Below are 19,005 nucleotides of genomic sequence, written 5' to 3' on the forward strand. Positions count from 1 at the left end.
GAGGACGTAATTGTGAAACAAAAATCACTCAGCGGCGTTGCACCAAATGTGTCGCTCCCAGGTCGGAACTCCCAATTTATGCCAATCTCTATGGTGATTTTTGGTTGAGCACGGTTTAATTTTCTTGTTTGTCGAAAGTGTAAGATAAGCGTAGGTTAGGAGTTGGGATGCGTGAAGGCCTTCAAACAAATGCTATGTCGTGTCATCATCTATGCTATGAATCATCGTCTATTGCCATGCTAGTTGATCAAGACTTCACATCGCTATGACCAAGACCAAGGACGAACAAGCGAGAAGAGAGCATGAGTTTCAGTTTTTTTTTTTATTTTAGAAAACAGGGGGGATCAAAGGCTGATTTCCTACTAAAATATAAAAACACCAACACAAATTACAGACAAGAAGCAAGAAGTAGAAGCATGAGTTTTAGTTACATTACATATGGGGAGTTGCTAAAATTCAGGCGCCTGAATTTTAGCTCCTTTCAGGCGCGGCGGTTATTGTATACTCCCTCAATACTAAAAAATAAAATTGTTTTGGACAGTGACATGTTCTCCAAAGTGTAACTTTGACCTCTTGTTTTTATAAAAATATTTATCGAAAAGTGATATATGTATATTTTTATGAAAATAATTTTTCAAGATAAATCTATTTATCTGGTTTTCACATTTTTAAACTCAACAACTTTAAAGTTATTCATGGTTTATATTTCTAATGTTTGATCCAAGTCTTGTTCAAAATGACTTTATTTTTTTAGTGCAGAGGGAGTATATTTTATGTTAAGATTGCATTTTAGTTCATTGCATTTTGTAGGGATAATCTGCATCTTTTGAATCCATGAATAAAAACTAGATAAACAAAACCACAAACCTGACAAAATCTAATATATGTTGACACAAAGACAATTAACAATTCACAATTTTTTTTATGTAGTTAGACAAGGACAAAACATTAATATATTGTAATAACACAAAGACAATTGACAAACTCTAAATAACCCACAAGAGAATAAATACAATGTGGATGTGTGCCACACACGGCCAACACGTGGCCTGATGTAAATCAAATTTTCATGCACATGACATTTAGGAAAAGTGTTTTCTTTTTGTTAGTTACCAACCGCTGCGTCTATGATGTCGAGTACTGGCGACATGAAACCACCGGTCAGTAAATCGACGACCCTGAAGCCAATGACGCCGACCTTGATGACAGTTCTGGTTTTGCCCCTTCTCCGTCGTCGTCTCTCACCCTGCTGAGCAGCAACAAGGGAGGTGCACCTCGGGTGCACGTCGTAGTTGCACGCCGCGCAGAGGTACATGTAGCGCCCTGCGCCGGAGGTCTCCCTGCAGGCGTCGCACCAGCGGCTGGCTCCCAGACGGGTGAGAGTGAGATGGTGGCCGGGGTGCCCGTCGAAGTCCACCAGCAGCGGGAGGCTCAGGCAAGCCTCGTGGATGTTGAACCCGCACTCGTCGCAGCTGTAGCCGGCGCCCGTGACTGTGAGCTCGCACGCGGCGCACGAATGCGTGGATGCGTCGGTGTAGTGGTACCTCGTTAGCAAGTGCTGTGGATGGAAGAAGGTGCTCTTGATAGCGGCGCTATCAGCTGCCATCGTCTCTCTCTCTCTCTCTCTCTCTCTCTCTCTCTCTCTCTCTCTCTCTCTCTGGGCGTGCCTACCTCTTCGATCTGCCTGGTGTTTTGGTTTCTGGTTTTTGGGATTGCTTTGGGCACTTTGTGAATTGAACCAGCAGAACTATATATACTAGCTACTCGGATGTTTGAGACTGCACCGTGTGAATGTTTTTTTTTTCATTAATTTTGGCGCAAATAACCGTGGCGCGAAACGTATACGACTTCGTCTACCGTAGTCCGATGTACTAGGTCAGCAGTATGTGTCAGTGGCACTACAGATTCCTGCAGAGTGCAGAGTATACCGACTCTGAAAGCTCACTGTCGGACAAGTCCGGTGCATGTGCCGCTGGAGAGACAGGCGTGTTTGAAGGGGTCGCCCGTGGACTTGTCTTCAAGATCATCTGCCTTATATTGGTGATTATACTATGGCCTTGTTTAGTTTACAAAATTTTAATTTTGGCTATTGTAGCGTTTGTATTTAACAATTATTGTCTAACTATAAACTAACTAGGCTCAAAAGATTTATCTCGCAAATTATAGACAAACTGTATAATTAGTTATTTTTATCTATATTTAATGCATGCTCCATGCATATGTCATAAGATTTAATGTGACAGAAAATCTCAAAAAAAATTAGGAACTAAATAAAGCCTATGTTCACTTGACGCTAGCTCATTCCACAGCAACTTCAAACTGTGTGTTACATGCTATAATGAATTTTACGCAAGTAGTGTTTGGTACAAATTAACCACCACGTCGTTGTTTGTTCACTGCATGAAGATCTCTAGACACTGATCACTCCCATCGACCAAAAACAAAATTTTTTAAAAAGACAGTGGACGGAGGCCAATACTATGGGCGTGTTTAGATCTAAAATCTTTTTAGATTTTAGCACTATAGCACTTTTATTTTTATTTGACAAGCATTGTCCAATTATTGAGTAACTAAGCTTAAAATATTCGTCTCACGATTTACAGATAAACTATGCAATTAGTTATTCTTATCTAATGCTCCGTGCATATGCCACAAGATTTGATGTGATGAAGAATCTTATAAACTTTTGGGTTTTTAAGATCATCGATCAAGAATAAAGAAGTACTGAGCCATTATTATTACTAGTATATTGCTCGTGCTAACGCTACGGTGATATTTCGGACAACACAAATTAAACAACCAAAATGGTATATATGCTTTGGAGATTTTGAAAATAAATCATACACATATTATATTAGAATAAAAAAACATGATTCTCAAGACCCTCTTTGGTAACCAATGGGTGATAAACACTTACCGGACCAGCAGGCCATCACGGTGATCCTCTAGTGTACCAGCCCCAAAGGGTAGTTGCTTCAAACTTGATCAGAAAAACACATACTCTCGACATATCCCCACATAGGTTATCAACATGTATGCTTCAGTAAGTTTCAGGCTTTCAGCAATCCATCAATGTCCTGCTTTCTGTTCGTCATGAAACTTAACTTACATCTGCAAAATGCATAACATTGAGCATGTCCAGTTTCAGTAATCAATAGACGACATCAAATTACCTATACGTCCCAAATGCCAGAACACACACCACTTGCAATGTAGTACCATATCAACAAGGCTCACATGCTTAACAAAACCCCGCATAGCAATTTTGCATGTTTCCACAACACAAGCCACAAGCTGAAATGTTCAGATTTCATGTAGGCTGAAATTAACAAGTTGTACCAGTTCAATCTATAATGGTGTTTATTACTTGATAGTTTGCTAGCATATTCTAAGCATATATTTCATACAACCTGAACTTATTGTGGGATTGCTGCTGAATAGCATGTGGTTTTTAAACTGAATTTGGATTGTTATTTTTTTATTAATCCAAAATTTAGGACGGGCTTTCAAAAGCCTAATGTGATGGGGAGCAGTGGCAACGTACCTGCAACAGCACCACCAGCTCCGGGCTCCGGCTGCGGCACCGATGAGTTCAGCTGCAATGATGTGGTAGCTGTGAGCTATCAACCCTGCGTGTATGTCTGCATCAACCTGCCTGTGCTCCTTAGTTTGCGTGGGTTGCCATGCACGAACTTTCCCTCTATCAACTCCTTATGCAAGACTATAAAAGTGTGCTCTGCTAACAAATAAGCAAGCAAAAAGGAATTCCAACGAATCAATCACAACAGCTCAGAACTAAATTGAGGCAAACCGGAAGGAGGGGGTGCGGTGCAGAACTTAGAAGGCCGAGGGTCTATGAGCGGTGGACCTCGAAACTCCTATGAAAGGGTTTCCGATGCGGTGGCCTCTAGCAGCGCCGGGTCTGCATCCAGTCGTGGTACCGCGGCACGTGCTCCCGCATGTACGTCACCATCGCGCTGAGCTCGCGCGCGCGAGGAGCCTGGACGTGGGCAGCGGCGCTCTGGCTGGCCGCTGCTGTCGACACGGCCTCTCTAGAGGTGGGCTCTTGACGGATCCACCGGGTTTCAAGGGAAGCTGTGGAGGGAGCCGAGGGCATAGTTATTAGGACTGCATCGGACATCGAACCGTTCAAGCTCTCGGTTCACGGTTTGATTGGTTCAACCGGTTGAATCGCCGGTTTAATCCGGTTTAAATAAAATGAGGAACACTAGTATGACACTACTCACAATGTAGCCCTGCGGTGGAGAACTCACCCTCCAAACCTAGAGACCAGGGTTCAAGTCCTGGCTCCTCATTTTACACAATTTTGCCTCATTTTCTCTACTCTCCCTCACCAATCGCCAACACAACTCACAAAGACTTCTAGACCGGCTGGTTTTCATCGGTTCGTTATCCGGTTTATATGAAAAAACTGCCGGTTCACCGGTTTTATACCGGTTCGTTATCCGGTTTATATGAAAAAACTGCCGGTTCACCGGTTTTATACCGGTTCAATTGCTTACCGGTCTAGGCCCTGGTTTGGTCTTTTACCGGTCGGACCGTCGGTCCGGTTCGGTTCAAATAACTATGGTTGAGGGTGGGCAGGATGACGCGCTGAGGAAGAGGTCTAGGTCGCTCTGACTCCTGGTCGCCATGGTTGTTTTCTTTTTTTTGGCGACACCAGGTTTTGAACACGGATTGTTGTGCGTTGAACGTGGCGTTGAGGCCTCCGCGGCCGCGTTGAAGCCTCATCATCGCTATTGATACAAAGAACCATGGCCATTAAATTGCGTTGAAGCCTCTGAGGGGTGGATTTTAACCCTTGATTTTAATAAAGATGATTTTGCTAGGTACAATAGAGCTGGTGCACACTGCTTGGACTCCTCACTAGGTTTCGTTTTTATGGGTGTACTTAGAATAATTTTGATTCATCCATTATAGTAGAGATTCTGACGAAATCAACAACAACCCACTAGGGTGATGGTGAGCCTTTGTGCGTGTATGACGTGTGCGCCCACCCCAACGTCAGGGGTGGGACCAGTGCCGAATCTTTGATGCTTGATCAGTTTTTTCTTAATGCAAATTTGCTAGGGAAATTGGATGTCGTGTTATTCGCCGACATCAGAAAAATTTTAATCAACCAATGGTCATTTAAATTTTGCTAAAAGACATGTTAAAATGATGTTTCTTTTGGATAATTAGGAGAGAAAGATATACCGAATTGTGCTACTCTATAGTTTTGAATCGAAAGATAGATAGACACAATAAAACCATTAAAACGATGTAGACAGAAGTTGCGGCTCTTGGAACCTTCGGCACCACCTTCCTCTGTGGCCAAGCGTTCCTACGAGTCCTACTTCAAGGGTGACCTCTCGATTGCAGAAGTTGAAGTCCTTGATGAGCTATTCCCAACTTGCAGAGGGTTGCGCCTGTAGTTAGGTTCATCATAGTGGATCCTAGGGTTGTCATATTCAAAATGTAGCACCTTCGGGTTTCGGTCGGGTCGAGAACGACCACTCTTGTATTTTATTTGACATTCTCTCTTCTTAATATAATGATACTGAATGCTCTTGTATATTTGAGAAAAAATAAATAAATGAATGAGTAAGGTTGAGTATATCGGTGTGTGCCATAGAAGATTAGGCTATAGCCTCTTGGTTTTATGTCTAGAGAAAATGAGAGACCCACTAATGAGAGTTATGGGATTCTATATATGGAAGGTTTTTTTATAGATGCCTGTGAATGCATCTTATTATGAGCATTATCAAAATAATAAAGAATAGTCAATTGATCGAACTCAATGTATTGAGATATCTTCGTCACCGGTGGACTGGAGGTCGCCACGCTACTTGGTACGGGCCGCGGAAATAACAAGTATAACACGCACTTTTGTGTAAACGAAAGTGCAGTATTTGTATGTGCCGCTGCCCGCTGAATAAGTGCAGAGAGACCCGTAATCTCACCTCGAACAGGACAGGCGAATAGTCCGACGGGACAACATGATCCACACAATCCGATGTGTATTGCTGTACGGAGTCTCTTCTGTCCTCAGACGGCCACGTGCACGCGCGTTGACGTGGAGTCCGAGTCGTTGCCGACATGGCGACATGCCACTCGACAATAACGGCGACGTGAGGTCCATGTCCTCCCGGTCAGTCGCCGGCCGCCCGAGCTCTGTCTTGCGATGCATACTCTTGCACACGGCAATACTGTAGCTCTCAGGCAAAGGAGGGGTCCTCACGATGTCAGTTGAATTAGGTCTTATTTAGTTAGGCGGTCAAAAGTTTTTAAGTATTGTAGCATTTTTGTTTTTATTTGGTAACTATTATTTAATCATAGACTAACTAGGCTTAAAATATTCATCTCATAAATTATAGGTAAACTATATAATTAGTTATTTTTTATCTATATTTAATGTTCCGTATATGTGCTGCAAGATTTAATGTGACCGAAAATCTTAAAAAGTTTTTGGGCTTTGAGGTGAACTAAGGCCTTGTTTAGTTGACAAACATTTTGGATTTTGGGTACTATAGCACTTTTCGTTTGTTTGTGGCAAATATTGTCCAATCATAAACTAATTAGGGTCAAAAGATTTATCTCGTGATTTACAGGCAAACTGTATAACTAGTATTTATGTTCGTCTAAATTTAATACTCCATGCATATGACGGGGAATCTTAAATTTTTTTGGGAACTAAACAAGGCCTAAACAATGCCTTAGCAAAAATAGAGGAGCAAGATGACAATGACAAGACTTTAGAAGGAACCAAAGGTTGTGGCTTCGACTTCTAGTCTAAAAATAGCTCTGATTTCTTCTACTAATCATAAAAAAATGACTTCTTTTCCTAAAGTGTTTGGTAGAACTCTTTCTGCTGGCTTTTTTATAGAAGCTACCACCAAAGTTGTATGAGGCTCTGCTAGGGCTCCTCCTAAAGTGCTTCTCTAAAGGAGCCGGAGTACTTGAAGAGAAGACACTTTTTATGGTTTCGGCTGACAGTTTCAAATTCATCTACTGTTCACCAAAGAACGATTTCTCCCTCTTAGAATGTTTAGGGTTGGTATATAAGCTCTGCTTACTAACAGAAAATCTTTTTTTTTTTTTTTGCTTTGGCAGTTTGGCTCGTGGAGCTGATGCTGTTTTGGGAAAATGTAAGGACTAAATGAATATTGGATACAGATATCAATACAAGTATCGGCATCATTTGGGATGAACTTTCGGTATAAGTATAACAACTTCTCACACTTCTACTACTATGAATCATAGTAGCCGCCTCTATAAATCCGATTTCTAGCAATGGCTTTGGAGTAGGAGCCCCTCTAGAAATTGTTGTCCAAATATTATAAATCTGGTTCAAAAAATAGCAAAAAGAAGTTTTAATTCAACATCGTATTCAATACAGGTCAGCTCTGCTCCAATCATACAATAATGTTAGCTGCAATACGGTTACACTGTTGCATTAGTCAATATGCTGCATGATTTTTTTTTGTTTTAGAAAGAGTGTGTGTGATATTTTTGAACAGCTATTTCCTTTTGAACTAACGGCACAATATAATATTATTTAATAAAGTAGGAATAAATATAGTTTTTTTTTTTGACTAGTGGAATAAATATAGGTTGATGGCCTCATCAAAGAGACTCAGGGTGAGGTGGGCCACGCGCAGATTGCTAACGAGCTTAGGCCCTGTTTAAATTGGAGATGAAAATTTTTTGGATGTCACATCGGATATGTCGGAAGCATGTCGGGAGGGGTTTTTAGAAACTAATAAAAAAACAAATTACATAGCTCGCCAGGAAACTGCAAGACAAATCTATTAAGCATAATTAATCTATCATTAGCACATATGGGTTACTGTAGCACTTAAAGCTAATCATGAAGTAACTAGGCTTAAAAGATTCGTCTCGTGATTTTCAACCAAACTGTGTAATTAGTTTATTTTTTTATGTACATTTAATGTTTCATGGATGTGTCCAAAGATTCGATGGGATGGATGAAAAAATTTTGGATGGAGAACTGCCTTAATCAGTTTACGAAGATGGGCTTTTTTGGACCGTCCCCTAAAACGGATTGCCTTGGAAGACAATAATTTTTTTTCTATCTCTAGAACAAATGGTCTGTCGGTCTGTCTCTTGAAATATTCTTTTTAGTAGTGAAAGAAGACCCCAATCCATTATTGCAAGATATTTCCCGGCAGCAAATTATATTAGCTAGAAACTACGTATACACTGCTTGTTTTTTCATTTGTATTTCACTGTACATACGTACTCGTACGGTCGTGCCTAATTAACACAAAACAAAGTACAAGTTCCACTAAATAAGAGGCCATGCTCGTGCTTGCCTACAAGTGCAGTTGGTGTGCCTGTGGAAGGAGTAGACTTCATATTTCCATAATAAAAAAACACAGAAAAAAATAAAGGCCTTTTTTAATTCCTTTTTTTTTGAAATTTGGCTACCGTAACATTTTCGTTTTATTTGACAAATAGTATCCAATCATGAACTAAGCCCTTGTTTAGGAACTTTTTGAATTTTGACACTGTAGCACTTTCATTTTTATTTGACAAACATTGTCTAATCATAGAGTAATTAGACTTAAAAGATTTGTATCGTGACTTACAGGTAAACTGTATAATTAGTTGTCTTTTTTATTTATATTTAATGTTCCATGTATGTGCCGCAAGATTCGATGTGATGTGGAATCTTGTAAAGTTTTGGGTTTTTGGATGCATCTAAACAAGACCTAATTAGCCTTAAAAGATTCGTTTTGTGATTATAGATAAACTGTATAATTAGTTTTTATTTTTATCTATATTTAATGTTTCATGCACTTGTTCAAAGCGAGCATATTTTCTTCGAAGTACACAAATGGACCCCCATAGTGCGTGTACGTTAGCTAGGCGCGGCTGTGCTTGAAGGTCGCAGTAGTATAATTACCTGATGATCCGGGCCGGGCGGCAAATCCACTACTCCAGAGCTCCAGAAACTCCATCTCAAGGTGCCCTTGCTGTTTCTCCAAAGCACAACACACCAGCAGCGCGCATCCATGGCGTCTAACAATAATCAGGCGACGATACGACACTTTGCCGACCCCCACCCGCTTGGGCAGACGCAGTACCGCCATGACGAGGCTGGTCTGTGCAACATCTGCCTGCTCAAACTCGGCGGGCTCCGCAGTCGTCTCACCTACGGCTGCTACACCTGCAACATCCACCTCCACAGCGCGTGCGCCCGTTACTTCCCGGAGACCATCTCCTTCTTCGCGCATCCGGCGCACACCCTGAATCTCAGGCGCAGCCCTGCTGGTGGACGGGTGTGCGAAATCTGCAGAGGGGACTGCCCCCCTCAAGGGAGCTTCGTGTACAGCTGCACCGCCGGCTGCGGCTTCGACGTGCACCCTCTCTGCTCGATGCTCCCAGAGAGCGTTGCTAGCCCTTTGGACCCAAGCCATCAGCTCTGCATATTCTCGTCAGAGTCGCCCGGGAGCGGGAGCTGCTCGGCCTGCCACCATCCTTTACCCAGGTGGCACTACATCGGCTCTTCCCTCAAACTACACATCGCGTGTGCCACCGGTGCCGCCGGCCAGGGTAGCAATAGCAACGGCGGCGGCCATGCTGCCGTCGTCCAGCAAGGTAGCCAATATGGCACTGTTAGGCAGCGCAGCTTATTTGGTGCCCCTGCTCCCGGCCCTGCAGGCTACAACTACAACCCGGTCATCCAGGGCTACGGCCAGGCGGGCAGCTACTACTACGTCCATCCCATCCATGGCAATGGCATCTACTACTACGGCGGCCCTGCTATGCCCAGCGGCGGCGGCTACTACGGTGCTAGCGGCGGTGGACAGCAGAGCATTTTCCAGAACCCGAGCAACCTGATGAGTGGCATAGCCAGGTTTCTCTTCAGCGCCGCGATCAGCGCGGCAGCCAGCGACCTGTTATCCGAGCTTCTGTCCGCGAGCTTCAGCTGAATTCCATGTCTCATAGCCATGGCATGCTGCCGCCGGTGTACTCTGCGCCGGCCCACGATCCCAATGAGTGTACACGTGTGCGTGCTGCAAGCTGCAGATGATCGGCACGTACTAATATACTCCCTCCATCCCAAATTGTAAGTCATTCTAAAAATCTTGGAGAGTCAAACTTTTCTAAGTTTGACTAAACTTATATTAAAAAATTATTATTATTATTATGATACCAACTAAGTATCATTAGATTCTTCATTAATTATATTTTCATAGTATACTCACTTTACGTTACAAATTTTAATATTTCTCTTTATAATTTTGGTCAAACGTGAAAATGCTTTGACTCTCCAAGATTTTTGGAATGACTTACAATTTGGGATGGAGGGAGTACTTTCTTTTTCCTCTATGCGTGTGTATGCACTAATGCACATGCATGTGAGGCGCTGCAATAAGCGCTCAGACTGTGCTTGGATCAATTTCAGTTTTGGGCTGTATTTCTTGTGTCGTCGTCCATGAGTTAGTCTTCGTCATTGTTCATCAGTTGTTGTCAATTGTCATGTGTGTGTGATGCAGTTTAGTTTTCATGAGTCGTTATTTAGGGATGTTATTGCTTGGAATTGATAGTAAACTACTCGTCACAGACACAGATTCATTTTCAGGCGTACGTGGATTAAATTTTTACGTCTGTGATAAATGTTAGGCCGTGTGTCTATAATAAATTTTGATTGACACACATTGTGCTGCAGCCTGCAGCTGGTGTATACGCTCGTATTCTGCAGTAGTTGTTGAGTATCGTACAGTACTAGTAGTACTATTTACTCTGTTGTGTTGTGCCTCTCTCGCTCCTTCTATACGTAGGATTATACTTCTTACCGTGAAGGGGCTGCAGCTATGTAGCACTAGCACTATATATACCTCAGTTCAGAAAATACCTCAGCTGGCAAAAGAATGCAATTCTCATTTTTTTTAGAATTAGTCCGTTTAAACTTTGACTAAATTTACATAAAAAACTATTATCATTCATTATATAAAATAAGTACTGCTAGATTAGTTATAGAATATATATTCTTATGCTAATAAGGAGCATGGCACATGCCGTTCTTTGCTTTGCTCCTAGGCGCGAAGATGTTCTGTTCATCACGAATGTCAACATATACAGATACAGACCCACGCCTTGCCCGAAATGCCGGCAGCCGGGAAATGTCCGTTCCTGTCGTGGCGAGCTCCGGCGTTCTCCTTGCGTTGACCGGCGGTAGGCAGGGAGACATTGGGTCTCTACCACGCTGCGCAGCGTATGGTAGAACTGCGCGCGTCCTGCGTCGGTTGACCTGGCAAGCATCAGCATGCATGCATGGTGTCCTGCTGCCGTGCGCCGTGCGCGGTCCCATAAGCTACATACATCACCATTCACCAATTGCGTTCCCTCTCGATCAGATTGTGGTTGCTATGGCATCACGTACCAAGTCCATCACGGTCACGGGGTAATTATTGCGCAAGTTGTAGTTTAGGCCTTCAAGCGAAGATGTGGACATGTGGTCAATGCGGACACGCCTGCTCGCTGTTGCCACCGGACTACATTCTGTCACTTTTGCAAAATCGATTTTGAGAGACGCCTCCATTCTTATAGCAGAGACGACTAAATAAAAAAAAACTTCAACCTGCGGGGTAAGACAGTCCCCAAGTATTGCATTAAAAAGAAGACATTTTCATGCAGGTCGAGAAAACCCTCAAACATCTGCCCCACTCAATCAACAACCGTGTCTATAGATGTCTCTAATGGACCCATTAAATAGACCGTATGCATATGAAAATCCATTCAGATGCATCTAAAATGAATGCAATTTTCAGCCTCTAGAAATGTGGTTATTTCCCATGATAACTGGAAAATCTCAGATGCCCTTTAAATCCTATTTCTAGAGGCGTCTATAATTTTCATCCGCTTATGAAATCTTGTTTCTATAGACGTCTATGATTTTTCGTAGCTTATGGTACTTAGGCTTAGAATGTATAGCCATGTTTCTTCCTTCTCAAGATAGAAAGTGTAGCCCAAGGAGGCAAACAGAGGAAAGCTCCAACAACTTCCCCAAAATTTCAATTCAATCCATGTGGAAAGTTTTGCTCTTGATTTCCCTAGAGGTGATTCTAGAAGGTAAGTTCATGACATTTCTAACGTCTTCTTGATTTCCCTAGAGGAGGTGATTCTAGAAGATTACTTAATTAATTAGTTTTTTGGGTTTATATCTCTTTTGACATGATTGAGACAAGTATAGATAAAGTTAGATCAAGTCTTTGAAAGCTCTAAGTTAAATTTAGTAGGGGGGAGGTATAAGTCTAATTTTAGTTCCTTATATATTGGAAATCAAATTTTAGAATATTAGATAAAACCTCGATGTATGTTGACATGATCTATACAAAACTTGTAACTATCAATGTGATCTACAGTTGTGTAGTTGATATTTTTTTTATTTGAAGTCCATTTAGAGTCCTATAAATCCATTTTATGTTCTCATATTTTAAAAATTTAAAATTTTGAAATGACTTCTGTTGATATAATATAATCTAATTTTATAGTTGTCAACATGTATATGATTCACTTTGTAGTTAACAAGTTTTTGATGTGAAAATTTTAGATTATGAGATTCAAAAATTTAAAATTTTCAATGCAAACAATTTTGAACGGAGACACACCCTCCGCAAAATTGTATTTCTCAATATGAGCTGAAACTTTATAAAATGATTTAGTAGCCAAAATATTTAATACAACACTACAGAAGTTAATATACAATGCGAATGTTCTATTAGGCTAGTCTCAATGGACAGTGTCACTGTACGGTTTCACATACCAACACGTCATCAAGATTGAAATGAAACCATCTATGAAATAACCTCAGCAATGGAGCATTCACTTTGTTGTTTCCAAGGCTAAGCAAAGCATTTAATTGCTGCAAAATAATTGGATCACATGCAAGATGGTGAAACGATTTGACCCTCGGTGGAGATTTCATCTCGTTTCACCGCGTGGGAAACAACGCCCGCGAGGTTTCACCATGGTGAAAATACTTCCTTCTCTCTCCTCTTTGTTTCATAAAAAAGTGCAGTTTTTTCTGACATGACGCTAGTAGTGTAGTGGTAGGAAAGGGACCCCTAAAATATTTACAGCATTTTAAGGTCTGGTCTGTTAACAAAGACCATTTATTAGAACAGGCAACACGTGGAACAGGTCTTGCCGAGCAGGCGGCAGCCGGGAAAGGCCCCCGATCTTGTCGTGACGAGCTCCAGCGTTCTCGCGTTCTCTCAGCAGGCAGTGGCGCACGCGTATTCGGAGCTCGACCATGCCATGCGCAGCGGTAGAACTGTAGAAGAGAACCTCGCGGTTAACCAGTTGACCTGACCAACATGGGGGGTCGGGTCGTCGTGCCGTGTGCGCCGCGCGCGCTAGCTGGCTGTGCTGTGCAAGGACAGCAAGGTACCAAGTTGCGGCATGCCAGCATCACATATTCATTCACCAATATCGCATCATTCGCATGGCGTCTCGACCCGATTGTTGGTTTGTCGCTATGGCGCCATCACTGCATGCATGCATCACGGTCATCGGATCCGGATCACGGACACTTGCACTGCAGTCCTTCAAGCCAAGCGGAGACGCGCGCGGCCCCACGCCTGTTGCCATCGGACTCTACTTCCACGAAAAATAAGGGCGCGCATGTGACCGCGCGTGCGTGTGCGTGTATGTGCGCGTCGACAAGAAGAGCAACTACCTGCTGCTCGCACCCAATGACCCAAACAAATGATCACGGCGAATTTCGTAAAAATATATACATATACTCTTTTTAAATAAATATTTTTTATAAAAATAAAGAGCCAAAGTTAGGTTTTGAAGACCGTATCGCTGTCCTAAATGATTTTCTTTGTGAGTATAGAGAGAGTACAAGTGATGTGATTTAATACTCACTCTGTCATAAATTATAAGACGTTTTGGATTTTATAGATACATAACTTTTGTTATGCACTATATTTAGATACGTAATAAAATCAATGTATCTATAAAAGACAAAATCATCTTGTAATTTGAAATGCATGGAGCATAAAACTTTGGCCACTATTTTTTTAATAAGAATTTGAGACACATAGAATAAAACTATTTTGAAAGTAGTAGCTATTATTTGGCACAAATGTCCTTCCTGTAACTTCTAACCATTCAAAATCAAAACGCCGAAATTAAACTGTACTCTAAGTTTTTTTTTTTGAGAGACTTTGGCGAAGTTAAGACAACCTTAGAAACATTTTCTTATTTATTTGTGATTCGAGATAGAATGTATTAGTAATTTGTACCAAGTGTTTTCTAAATTAAAAAACTGAGCTAGTGAATCTTATTTGGACATGTATGGTATAGGATAGTGGGATTTTTTAAAAGAAAAGGTAAAACTCTATAAGCTCTTAACCTGTGGATGATGGAAAGAAAACAAAATGTATCATCGTAAGTAGTTCGTGGCGACATATGATATTTAATTAGATTTTTGTCTTTGAATCAATTTTTAGTTTTTTTTGTGTGTTTAAATCTTATACTAGCTTAGAGATATTTTCTATAGTTTGAAAAACTTGTAAAGTATTTAAAAAATTCTTTTAACTAAAAAGGAACAAAACTGTGTTAACCAATCCAAAACCAGGATAATAAGTACTAATTTGAACGGTTTTGAGAGTTTAGGGTAACATGACTGGTTTTGCAGAAAAATAGACTCTATTTAGATCTCATGGTCTAAACTTTATTAGAAGCTAAAGTGATATAAAGTTTTAGTTCTTAACTTTAGCCATGTAAACTATAGATCATAAGATTCAAACAGATCTTTAGAGTATAGACTAAGGCTCTGTTTGGTTCCCTTGCTAAATTTTAGCTAGCTAAACTTTAGACACTTTAGTAGCTAAAGTTCTAAACAAATTGATTAAAAGAAGCTAAAATAGTTTAGTTCTATTAGTCTTCCAAAAATAACTAAAATAATATTAGCTAGTTAAAATTTAGCAAAAAGAACCAAACAAACCCTAACACGATACTCCTAGAAGGTATATTTCCAAAGAAATTTTTCGTCGCATCCTAAACAAGGCCAGCCGAGAAGTTGTTGCCAAGTGTTTTTTGGCCCACTACGCCAAAACGGGCGCACGATTGCAAATGCCGCTGGCCTTGGCCCACTACGCCAAAGCGGTGCGTCTAGCTACACGTACGCCTACACGGGTGAAGCATCGGCTACAACCCCGGCGCGTGCGGTCCACCGAGAGAAGCGCAAGCGATCCTGACTCCAGGGCCACCGTCCACCGAATCCCCGACCGCGCCCCTCGACCTCCGTTCTCCGTGGCGGCGTGCTCCCCGCCTCCGCCCTCGCCCCTCCCGTCGGCGACCTTGCCTCCTCCTCCTGAAGTCCTCGGACAACCTCTCCTACCCTCTATTGCTTCGTTCCTAGGTCCGCTGCTGCTCATTGCCGACGCCCGACGCCGTCCTCCCTCCTATCGCCTCGCGCGCGACATTCTCTCCCGATGTCGTTCTGAGGCCGTGGAAGATCTATAGGGGGCCGCGGGAGAGGTCGTGGCTTTGGGCACGACCACCCAGCTAAACACGCGCCGGCGCGCCGCACGAGGACTTCCCGGTCAGTCCCCCCTCCGCCCGCACCTTGCATTGCGTGGTGCAGTAGAACTGTGATGTGCTGCGTACGTGCTTGCACAATGAGCAGGACATCACCCTGCCGGAGATGAAGTGTGCCAAGGCGAGTAACGAGGAGGCCTTGTTTAGTTCCAAAAAATTTTGCAAAATCGACACTGTAGCATTTTGGTTTGTATTTGATAAATATTGTCCAATCATAGACTAACTAGACTCAAAAGATTTGTATCGTCAATTCCGACCAAACTGTGCAATTAGTTTTTATTTTCGTCTATATTTAATACTCCATACATGCGTCTAAAGATTCGATGTGACGGAGAATCTGAAAAGTTTTGCAAAATTTTTTGGGAACTAATCAAGGCAGGCGCTGATTCTGTCCACCTTGAAACTCGAGGAGTTCTGGAGGAGTTCCTGTTACCACCTGGAGGAGGATGCTCCCAAGAAAAGTACTGTGGCTGAATTTATCACGGCTTTTCTTCTTCTTCATCTCACTGAGGGCACTCACAATGCAGACTCTATCATAGAGTCTAAAGTTATTTATTACTTCGAACAATGTGGACTTGGAGTCTAAATAAGACTTGGAGTCTTATTTTTTCTACCTCTTTCTTCAATAAATATGTTGTCACATCAGCAAAATACCATAAATAGTATGTAGTTAAGTGTCTTGGACTCTGTGATAGTCTTGCATTGTGAGTGCCCTGATTCTTCGTAATGGTAGTGCTCCTTATCTTATGATCTATAGTTAGCTGCTCGTCTGCCTGCTCGGATTTTCTCTAACCAGTTGGGCAGGCAATCGACCCTGTGAATTTTTCAAGTAGTTGGTCCAGGAATGAGGAGGAATCCTCAAATAAATTGTCGGTCTAGCTAGTCTCTGGGTTTTCTTTTTCGGCGAAATTTCGCCGAAATTTCCGAAATTTCACATTTTTCGATGGGGTCTGAGTTTTTTTTATATCGGTCAAATTTTTCGATTAATTCATATTTCGCTTCAAAATTACTTCAAACAACAATAAAATAACCCACCATATCTTCTAGTCTTATCAAAAGCCCTAAATTTCTTTAAAATTATTTAATTTTCTCACTCAAATATTTCGTGATATTTTGTGTTATTTCGTTGATATTATATAAATTTGTGATGAACGATAGATTAGAAAGTTTTTCTAGTAAAATGATGCTATTTTTTTTAAAAAAAATCAATTGAATTTATTTAAATTTCATCTGAAATTTTCGAAATTTCTTATTTATCGACAGGTGCTGAAAAAATTTTCCTTCCGAAAAAGAAAACCTTAGCTAGCTATGTGCAGTAGGCAACAATTCTCGAAGATTGTTCATAGATTAGTCAACTCAGTCTTTGGTGGAAGCACTTTATGTTTTGTTCAAGTAACTGATCAAATAATTGTTTAGAGAGTGTTGTATGGAAGGTTGTTTTGCACTTTTGCTAGCTTTTGAAAAGAGGCACTACATTACAAGTGCCCTGTTTTGTTTTTTTATACCCATTGTTCCAAAAAAAAACTGCATTACCAGTTTTGTTATCTTACTTTACTAGCTGGTACTCTTCGGATTATGTTATTATAGAATGACAAACTTGTAGAAACGATTTGGCATACTCATAAAAGCATCTTTGTTCATTGCTAGCATCTTTTACTTTGTTCTGTTAATTAGTTTTTACTTTTTACTCTATCACCTTTAAGCAATCCTTTTTTGACGGGTTTTTTTTTGCATTGGTATTTTTCTAGCTTTATTTTAGTAATTTGTGTTTTTAGTTTAATTATCTTCTGATTTCATATGTTGTCAGACAATGAAGACAAAGAGATTGAAAGATTTTCTGATACAAAGCAAACGTGAAGCTCTTGCGTTATATCTCAAACTGGTGCAAGGCAGTCTTAGATTCTTGAACTCATTTGTATGCAGTGAAATTTATTGCCAGCTCAATGTTTTCAGCATAATAACTATGATATTTTGTTCCTTTCAGGATCTAGAAGAGGGCAAGCAGGCAACAATAAACTCCGGTGGGATAAGGATTCAGGTTTTTACTTTTTACTTCTTCATGAAATTATCTGCTTTTCATAACTCTATTCCCTGTTGGGTCACGAAGTACTGAACTGAAAATTTGCTACTGCTAGATGCTACATACTTAGGTATACTTAGACTTTTTTTACTTGGATTGTACTTTTGTGTTTGACACGCGGTAGCCATCAACCATCAGACATAGATATCATTTTTTTAGCATACATCTAAGCACAGTTTATGTCTGATGGGTGGATGGCTGCTGTACGTGTTAAGAACAGTGGAAACTTCACATGACATGAGGTAGGCTCGCTGATTCACAAAGGAACCGAGAATACAAGGTGAAGCTACTGCGCTCATGGCAAGAAGCAAAAAGGTTCTCTAAGTCTAAAGATGCTATACCTGAACTAGTTTATTAGTCGAAATTCAAATCCTTATAGAGGATGAGAATCGGAGAAGGGAGAGTTAACTATATATAAAGGCCGAGGGAATCGAGGCTAGATCACACTTAAGCACAGAAGAAAACTAAAGCTACAATGACAGACAGCGACAAAACAGCTGGGAGTACTGTAGCAAAAACGGCAAGACAGAAAAGGCCATCAGACATAGACAAACCTGACCCGGTACATGCCTCAACTACATGTGGACTAATGATCTCAACGTCCTCCGTATCTTAAATTTTTAGAATGCTGTTTCAGTACACTCCTCCATAATTTTGCACTGATGCATCACCTATTCACCTTATCAAAAAAGTTGGATTTCAGATGGACTGATGGAGGATAGGGCAAATGTGGGAAACCAGTTACCGTCTGCAGAGAGCCGACCAATTTAGCTTTCACTTTCGCCTCTTCATCCCTATCAAATCCTTGTATTTTGCTCTCTTCATTCAAATTGTAAATTGTTCTGACTTTTGTTTTTATATATGCAGTTTTTGCTATACGCTTAGATATACATTATGTTTAGAGACATAATAAAAGTTATGTATGTCAAAAAAGCCAGAACGACTTACAATCTGAAAATACTAGAGTAGATGATTTGACCAACTACTGGCCTTAATAGTAATAACAAACTCTATGATGTGACCGACGCCATGGCTCAACAAATAGTACACGTCGGAATGAAAGTGTGGCCATGTTTTTTTAGAGGAACTACGCAAGGCAGGCTTGCACCGACTTGAACAATTGTACTAAAAGCTGCAAGGTGTATATACACATTAACTTACCAATATCAAGATGTTGTGGAATGGTAGTCATATGCAGATATCCACCTACTCCCTGCATCATGTACCGGGGACAGCAGGTTGGTCTTTCTGGGCATGTGGAAACAGTTCCAGGAAGCCTTATGTTTGCAGTTTGCAAGGAATTCGGATAGCTGAACCTTTTTTTGACGCAATCAGATAGC

At 41.1% G+C, this 19,005-nt stretch overlaps 2 protein-coding genes and 2 long non-coding RNA genes across 4 annotated transcripts; 2 read left to right on the forward strand and 2 right to left on the reverse strand.

Annotated features, from left to right (window-relative positions):
- Positions 934–4,655, reverse strand: LOC8079177 (protein kinase C, eye isozyme). Its single transcript, XM_002463125.2, has 2 exons — positions 4,587–4,655; positions 934–1,579 (listed from the first exon to the last, which is right to left on the reverse strand). The coding sequence occupies exons 1-2, from the start codon at positions 4,653–4,655 to the stop codon at positions 1,106–1,108; spliced, it is 543 nt and encodes a 180-aa protein (XP_002463170.2). The 3' UTR covers positions 934–1,105.
- LOC110433030 lies at positions 2,646–4,035 on the reverse strand. Its single transcript, XR_002450406.1, has 3 exons — positions 3,838–4,035; positions 3,545–3,736; positions 2,646–3,111 (listed from the first exon to the last, which is right to left on the reverse strand). It is a non-coding gene; the product is annotated as an uncharacterized LOC110433030 (long non-coding RNA).
- On the forward strand, positions 8,878–10,144 carry LOC8060672. Its single transcript, XM_002460960.2, has one exon. It carries the CDS (start codon positions 9,039–9,041, stop codon positions 9,957–9,959), a length of 921 nt encoding a protein of 306 aa, XP_002461005.1. The 5' UTR covers positions 8,878–9,038; the 3' UTR covers positions 9,960–10,144.
- Positions 15,316–18,549, forward strand: LOC110433096. The gene is made up of 4 exons (XR_002450481.1): positions 15,316–15,589; positions 17,393–17,467; positions 17,570–17,623; positions 18,369–18,549. It is a non-coding gene; the product is annotated as an uncharacterized LOC110433096 (long non-coding RNA).

This window comes from Sorghum bicolor, chromosome 2 (genome assembly GCF_000003195.3).
Source record: "Sorghum bicolor cultivar BTx623 chromosome 2, Sorghum_bicolor_NCBIv3, whole genome shotgun sequence".
NCBI classification, from domain to species: domain Eukaryota; kingdom Viridiplantae; phylum Streptophyta; class Magnoliopsida; order Poales; family Poaceae; genus Sorghum; species Sorghum bicolor.

Excerpts from the sequence above, each read along its gene's own strand:
- LOC8079177 (XM_002463125.2), bottom strand. The coding sequence starts at position 4,655 with ATGGCGACCAGGAGTCAGAGCGACCTAGACCTCTTCCTCAGCGCGTCA. Across the intron at positions 1,580-4,586 it reads CCTGCCCACCCTCAACCATA|AGCACCTTCTTCCATCCACA; the intron begins GTTATTTGAACC and ends GCCGCTATCAAG.
- LOC8060672 (XM_002460960.2), top strand. The coding sequence starts at position 9,039 with ATGGCGTCTAACAATAATCAGGCGACGATACGACACTTTGCCGACCCC.